Here is an 8,047-nt window from a genome sequence, read left to right on the forward strand (position 1 = left end):
ATTCTCAACTTACTATTACCATCACTTTTATTGTGTATTTCCTTTAACAATTGTAGTTTTAACATCCTTTTTGTTTAAGAGGCCCACGTTTTTAGTTTGATACCAAATTTTGATGATGCCATATTATGTCATATTGCCAGAGGCAAGAATGGTACTCTAGTAAGGGCTCTGTGCCGTTTCATAGAGTATGGCACTATGTTGGTACTAATGTAGTCTAAATTAGGTGTCTGTTCTAAGGTCACAGCACAGTCCCAGCTCCATCTGTCCCTTTATTGACCACTGAGAGTCAATGGCACTTTGCTGGACTGAACAGTGGCCTAATCACTTACATGCGGCGTATCATTATCACCATGTAGTGATTCCAGTTTCCCTAAATGTGTTTTTTTTCTGACATTTTTCATTGGGTTGACGCCGCCCGGCATCCGGACCATCTCCTCACTTCGCCTTGCAAATCAAGTCCACCCTGTTGGAATTTTCTCCTCCAATCAAAATTAATTTGATTTCCCCGCCCATCACGCGTTTTTCCGTTTACCCCCTGCCTTGGAACTTTCTTTCCGCCTGTGCAAATCTCGTCGTGAACACGCATCTGCCTTCTCAGTGTCAAGTGAGTGTCTTTTAAAGGCAATTTAGTATATACACACCCAGTGAAAATAAGTCCAACACGGCACCATAACGTAGGCATTCCCTTCAAACATTTGTCTTACCCCTAACCTAAAATTGGACAGCAAATAACGTATTGGAGAGGAGCATGCTAGCCAGTTAGCTTGCTATCTAATAGCCATGACATATCACCATGTGTACTCGCTCTCACTATTGCCTCAAAGAAACAAGGCCCAAAACTGTAGCTAGCTCAGTGATTGGTAACATTATTCACTAGGGAGGTTTTCAATGCCACATCTTCATATTCTGATTGAAGAAATAACAGTTATCAGTGACAACCTCACTAACTTGGAACTTAGTGGACAGTGCGCTAGCAAGCTCGGCTAACTGGCTAATTTGCTAACCTCAGTTATCTAGCCAACGTTACCTAGTTAGCTAATCTATCAGATGTTTTGAGTAAGGTAACGAGTCCTAGTGTTTGGTAAAGATGCCCAACAAACGTATTATTTCTCACTTAGATTCTGGAGAAGGTGTATAAATATCACTCTTGAAACAAATGCAAAGTAGGTATTTATAGGCCTAGCTACTTGATGATCTGTGGGTATGACATGGACAATTGTTATAATTGTTTCTGCAGGTTATAGGATTATACTGCGACGTTCCCTTTGAGACGCATGTGTACTACTTGTAATTGTCTAAAGTAACTTAACTGTATTGGATATATATTTTTTAATGCCCTGTTTTTTTTGTCATATGATGTATAACTGCATCATGACCTGTATTGCAGAATGCGTTACGTTGCTGCATACCTGCTCTCTGCCCTCGGTGGTAATGCCAGCCCACAGGCTGCAGACATCAAGAAGATCCTGGAAAGTGTTGGCATTGAGGCTGACAACACACGCATGCAGAAGGTATGCTTAATAACACATGTTTTACCTTATCTCAGTGTTGAGTAAAAGAAACGCACAACTTGTGTGTTCTGAAAGTTGAGCTCAAACAGAAAACATGCTTGCAATTTCTATGGACCACTAATTTATGACCCCTTTTTTCCCGCCTTCAGGTCGTCACTGAACTCAGTGGCAAAAATGTGGAGGAGGTGATTGCCCAAGGTGAGTTGCAGAACTGTCAATGCATAATGAAAAGTCACTGAAGAGAACATCTGCTTAAAATTAGAACCTGAAATGGTCATTCTGGACTAAGCACACTGGTGGTTTAATCTGCTAGAAATTTGCTTTGAAACTCTAGCAAGGCTTATCTGCCACTGTATTAGTGTTATTAGTTATTGGTATATACAACAATATAGTTGTAATTAAATCAGTTAACTGTAATTTCTCTGACAGGCTATGGTAAACTGGCCAGTATGCCAGCAGGTGGTACTGTGGCAGTGGCCAGCTCAGGTGGAGCCGCTGCTGCTGGAGCAGCTGCCCCCGCTGCAGGTGAGCATACATCAGAGCCCACATGAGTGTTCTAGATCCTTGTCAAGTTGACCTTTTGGATTAACATCATTTTTCATACCAAACTGGGCTCAATGCCTTCTAATGGGGTGTTAAGTTATAGATATTGATGTGTGGGTCAGCTCAATATCTATTGGGCACTTGGTCAGGCAAGCTAAAGCTTATTTGCCTTTACTAAATACATGGGAAATGTTATAGTAATGACCAGAACGGTCTCAATGCAAATAGCATTAAAACAGTTTCATTGCTAAATGCATGGATTTTTTAATTGGCGTGGATCATTATTTTTATTACATCAAGGCTGGTAGAATGGGACCGTTTTAAAAACAGCAGGTCAGTTTCGGATTGATAAATGGCTGATCAGCGCATTACTAGTTCATAAAGGGTAGTTTATTTTGTTTATGAACATGTATTTTGGTAAACTGTTTATTATATTACTTTCACTATAACTAGCTTTGAATATCTCTGTTTTCAGACAATGTATTTGGTGAAGATGGTATTGTTAATTGATTACTGTGATCTCTTTACAGCTGAGGAGAAGAAGGAAGAGAAGGAGGAGTCTGAAGAGGGATCTGATGACGACATGGGATTCGGCCTGTTCGACTAAACTTGTTAAAAATCTGAAGTAAACTTTGTGGAAAAGGCTAAATGTACCGTGTATTTTCTGCTTTGGGTATTTTGCTTAATGAAAGGAAACTTTTTTGTTTTTCCATCTGGACACAGTCAGGCGCTGAAGCAGTTGGGTGCTGCATAGCCCTTGATCATGACTGTTCCATTACATTACACAAGTCATTGGATGATGGTTCCCTCTGTACTGGGGAATTTTGTTACGAGCCCTGGATGCTCAGTTTGAACATTACCACACAGCAAAAGGACCTTATCTTTCATATCAGATAGAAATGTAATAAAAAAGGATGTGTTCCCACACAAACATACAGTATCTCCATGCTACAGTGTGTTTACAGAAAACAGATTGAAGTTAGTCTACTCACTACCTGTGCTAATTGGCCATCTGCGTCTCCTAACGTGTGTAAATGGACCCTACAAAAGGGTTGTCACTGGAAAAATACTATTGGCTGCAACTGGTAACTGTACAGCAAGTGTATTTAGCGTTTGTGAAATTATTTTGGGATATGAAAGTAGGGATTTATGTTTATAGAATTGTACCACAATTGAGAATCGATTCAGGTTTAGATGGAGTATTTGGCTGTTTAGGCTTCCAGAGCCACATCGCCTTTAAGCAACATGTAAGGTCCTTGGACTGTAAGGGGTAACGTTAGGTACCTTTAATACATTTTTGGGCTTGGTGCTGCACTGCAGCCATGTGAAGGTGCAATTAGTCATTTGCTTGCTATTGTACAGTTTGAATCTAATTCTATTTTGGGAATTATAGTCAAGGTGTGTGACGGGTATTGATTGTCGACTCATTTGACTGCTACTACACAATGATTTCGGTAGTTGCTAGTGTGGTAAAAGGTTAAATTCATGGATAAAACAGCAGATGGCGCCATTTACCCTTCTGCTACTGGCCCTGTCCAGAAACAACCCGTCTCTAGGCACTTGTCTTGAATGGGTACTATAACAAATGTTGATCTCATGAGCCTGCAGCTACTCTTCCTAAAGTCCACATAAAACATCACAGGCTAATACATACATTAATAGACAAGGACAGAACTACATACACACATTTCAAATTGTATTTGTCACATGCCCCGAATACAACCGGTATTACAGTGAAATGCTTACTTATAAGCCCTTAAACTTGGCGCTCTGGTACCACTTACCGTGCGGTAGCAGAGAGAACAGTCTATGACTAGGGTGGCTGGAGTCTTTGACAATATTTAGGCCCTTCCTCTGTCACCGCCTGGTATAGTGGTCCTGGATGGCAGGAAGCTTGGCCCCGGTGATGTACTGGGCCGTACGCACTACCCTCTGTAGTGCCTTGCGGTCGGAGGCCGAGCAGTTGCCATACCAGGCACGGATGCAACCCGTCAGGATGATCTCAATGGTGCAGCTGTAAAATGCTTTGAGGATCTGAGGACCCATGCCAAATCTTTTCAGTCTCCTGAGGGGAAATAGGTTTTGTCGTGCCCTCTTCACTACTGTCTTGGTGTGCTTGGACCATGTTAGTTTGTTGGTGATGTGGACGCCAAGGAACTTGAAGCTCTCAACCTGCTCCACTGCAGCCCGGTTGATGAGAATGGGGCATGCTCGGTCCTCCTTTTCCTGTAGTCCACAATCATCTCCTTTGTCTTGATCACGTTGAGGGAGAGGTTGTTGTCGTTGCACCACACAGGTCTCTGACCTCCTCCCTATAGGCAGTCTCATTGTTGTCGGTGATCAAGCCTACCACTGTTGTGTCATCAGCAAACTTAATGATGGTGTTGGAGTCATGCCTGGCCGTGCAGTCATGAGTGAACAGGGAGTACAGGAGGGGACTGAGCATGCACCCCTGAGGGGCCCCCGTGTTGAGGATCAGCGTGGCGGATGTGTTGTTACCTACCCTTACCACCTGGGGGCAGCCCGTCAGGAAGTCCAGGATCCAGTTGCAGAGGGAGGTGTTTAATCCCAGGGTACTTAGTTTAGTGATGAGCTTTGAGGGCACTATGGTGTTGAACGCTGAGCTGTAGTCAATGAATAGTATTCTCACATAGGTGTTCCTTTTGTCCATTTAATATAAGTATACACATTTATGCCTTCATAACCATGTGATTCATAGACTACTGAATGCAAGTGAAACACATGAAAATCGAAGTACATTAAACAAGATGTGTTGCAAATAGGCTGCTAAATTCCCCTGATGTAAATAATGCTACCATGTTCCTATAGTTACCACCCTTAATGGGTATCCTGGGTATAGACTTTTACAGTTACCACCCTCAATGGGTTTCCTGAGGTAAGATGRAATCTCTTAAAGGTCCAATGCAGCCGTTATCTCAATATCAAATCATTTCTGGCTAACAATTAAGTACCTTACTGTGATTGTTTTCAATTGAAATGGTCCGAAATAATCATATCTTAATAGCAAAGAGCAATTTCTCAAGAAATGTTGCTATGACTGTCTGGGAATGGTCTGAGTGGGAAGGGGAAAACGGAAAACTAGCTGTTATTGGCAGAGAGGTTTGGAATACTTTCTTCGGCTTCGGGTTTTTTCGGTTGTTCAGGCACACAACATTTTTTCTTGAGGCAAGCCGAAGTCGGTAGCCGACTCGTCGACAATTGGTCAACAGTAGGGATTCTTCAATTAAGTGCCTGTTGTCATTCAAAGGGAGACGACTCCTTCTCATGCACATTTTTTCACTTGAAAAATACTGCACCAAACATCCTAGTCAGATGCAAAATTATGTGGCGAAGATCTCCTCTGCAAAAAAAATTATAAATTAATTACAGATTTCTTATGTTATCTTAGATTAATTCGGACTATTTTGAGGAAGTGTATACTGGCTACAGCGTCTGAAAATTGACAAACAGTACTATTGCCGCTTTTTTCAAATTTTTCAAGCGAAAGTATTTTTTAAGGTAGTATGCAAGCACACTCGTTATGTTCGGCTAGGCGCCAGGCAAATTGAAGCATGCTGACGCCTTAACACAGGGTCCTCAGCCCTCTGCTGTACTCCCTGTTCTCGCACGACACCAACTCCATTATCAAGTTTGCTGACAACACCACAGTTGTAGGCCTGGAAAACAACAACGACGAGTCAGCCTATAGGAAGGAAAGTGAACTGGCATTGGGGTGCCAGAACACCAACCTCCCCCTCAACATCAGCAAAAGAAAGGGTTTGATTGTTGACTTCAGGAAACAGAGGATGGAACGTTCCCCAATCCACATCAATGGGAGTCAGCCGTTTTAAACTCCTCAACGTTCACATCACAGAGGACTTGACATGGACCAACAACACCAAAACTCTTGTCAAGAGGATGCAACAGCGTCTCTATGTCACGCCCTGGCCTTAGTATTCTTTGTTTTCTTAATTATTTTAGTTAGGTCAGGGTGTGACATGGGGAATGTATGTGTTTTTTGTAGTGTCTAGGGTGGTTGTAAGGTTTAGGGGGTTTATTAGAGTAGTTGGGTTTATGTTTAGTATAGTAGTCTAGCTGTGTCTATGGTTGAGTGTAGGTATCTAGGAAAGTCTATGGTTGCCTGAATTGGGTCTCAATTAGAGACAGCTGGTTATTGTTGTCTCTGATTGGGAGCCATATTTAAGGCAACCATAGGCTTTAGCTGMTTGTGGGGAATTGTCTATGTTGAACGTAAGTAGTTTGTGTGTGCCCTTGCGTTTMTAGCTTCACGGTCGTTTGTTGTTTTTGTATAGTTTGTATAAGTGTTTCGTTTCATGTTCATCTTCGTCGTTATAATAAAAGAAGATGGCTTATTTTCCACATGCTGCGTTTTGGTCCGTCTCTCCTCCACACGATCGTGACACTCTACTTCCTAAGGCAGCTAAAGAAATGTGGCATGCCACACCAGGTCCTCTCCAAATACTACCGCTGCACCATCAGAGCGTCCTGACCGGTTGCATCACGACCTGGTGCGGGAATTGCTCCATCCATGACCACAAGGCCCTCCAGCAGGTGGTGAAGACAGCCCAGCACAGGACATCTACTTGAAACGGTGCCTGAGGAAGGCCTGCAGCATCATCACGGACCCCACACATACCAGCTACGAGCTGTTCACTCCTTTACCGTCGGGCAGACAGAATTGGAGCATGAGGTCTGATACCAACAGGCTCAGAGACAGTTTCTATCTACAAGCCATCAGACTGCTGAACACTTGAACTGGACTGACCACCTGCTCTGATTCTCCACACCTTAGCACTCACGCACACACCAACACACAGTCGTGTTTAATTAACTAACCTTGTGGGGACACACAATTAATAACCATTCAAAATCCTATTTTCCCTAACCCTTAAACCAAACCCAGTACATCACTGGGGCCAAGCTTCCAGCCATCCAGGACCTCTATACCAGGCGGTGTCAGAGGAAGGCCCTAAAAATTGTCAAAGACTCCAGCCACCCTAGTCATTCTCTCTGCTACTACATGGCAAGCGGTACCGGAGCGCCATGTCTAGGTCCAAAAGGCTTCTCAACAACTTCTACCCCCAAGCCATAAGACTCCTGTAAAGCTAATCAAATGGCTATCCAGACTATTTACATTGCCTCCCCCCTTCTTTTACGCTGCTGCTATTCTCTGTTTATTATCTATACATAGTCACTTTAAAAACCTCTTAAGGACCCGCCCCTTTTTTCCAAATTTTCTCCTAAAATGACATACCCAAAACTAACTGCCTGAAACAAGGATATGCATATTCTTGATACCATTTGAAAGGAAACACTTTGAAGTTTATGGAATTGTTAAATTAATATAAGAGAATATAACACATTAGATCTGGTAAAAGATAATGTTTTTTTTTTGTACCATCATATTTGAAATGCAAGAGAAAGGCCATAATGTATTATTCCAGCCCAGGTGCAATTTAGATATTGGCCACTAGATGGCAGCAGTGTATGTGCAAAGTTTTATACTGATCCAATGAACCATTGCATTTCTGTTCAACATTTTGTATCAAGACTGCCCAAATATGCCTAATTGGTTTATTAATACATTTTTAAGTTCATAACTGTGCACTCTCCTCAAACAATAGCATGGTATTCTTTCACTGTATTAGCTACTGTAAATTGGACAGTGCAGTTAGATTAACACGAATTTAAGCTTTCTGATATATATCAGATATGTCTGTCCTGATTTATATCAGATATGTCTATGTCCTGGGAAATTTTCTTGTTACTTACAACTTCATGCTAATCACATTAGCCTACGTTAGCTCAACTGTCCCGCGGGGGACCCACCGATCCTGTAGAGGTTTTAACTCTACCTACATGTACATATTACCTCAATTACCTCGACTAACTGGTGCCCCGGCACATTGACTCTGTACCCGTACCCCCTGTACATAGCCTCACTATTGTTATTTTACTGCTGCTTTTTAATT

At 42.3% G+C, this 8,047-nt stretch overlaps 1 protein-coding gene across 1 annotated transcript; it reads left to right on the top strand.

The window, feature by feature from the left end:
* The first annotated feature begins 400 nt into the window (after positions 1 to 400).
* Positions 401 to 2,703, top strand: LOC111969474 (large ribosomal subunit protein P2). The gene is made up of 5 exons (XM_023995642.3): positions 401 to 604; positions 1,388 to 1,511; positions 1,661 to 1,709; positions 1,941 to 2,036; positions 2,585 to 2,703. The coding sequence occupies exons 2-5, from the start codon at positions 1,389 to 1,391 to the stop codon at positions 2,659 to 2,661; spliced, it is 345 nt and encodes a 114-aa protein (XP_023851410.1). The 5' UTR covers positions 401 to 604; position 1,388; the 3' UTR covers positions 2,662 to 2,703.
* The last annotated feature ends 5,344 nt before the right edge of the window (positions 2,704 to 8,047 follow it).

The sequence above is a fragment of the Salvelinus sp. IW2-2015 genome, linkage group LG10 (assembly GCF_002910315.2).
Source record: "Salvelinus sp. IW2-2015 linkage group LG10, ASM291031v2, whole genome shotgun sequence".
Lineage (NCBI taxonomy): Eukaryota > Metazoa > Chordata > Actinopteri > Salmoniformes > Salmonidae > Salvelinus > Salvelinus sp. IW2-2015.

What these genes read in the sequence shown, in the direction of transcription:
- LOC111969474 (XM_023995642.3), top strand. Translation starts at nt 1,389, where the DNA reads ATGCGTTACGTTGCTGCATACCTGCTCTCTGCCCTCGGTGGTAATGCC. An exon ending in ACAACACACGCATGCAGAAG is followed by an intron (nt 1,512 to 1,660) that starts GTATGCTTAATA and finishes TCCCGCCTTCAG; the next exon opens with GTCGTCACTGAACTCAGTGG. An exon ending in AGCAGCTGCCCCCGCTGCAG is followed by an intron (nt 2,037 to 2,584) that starts GTGAGCATACAT and finishes ATCTCTTTACAG; the next exon opens with CTGAGGAGAAGAAGGAAGAG.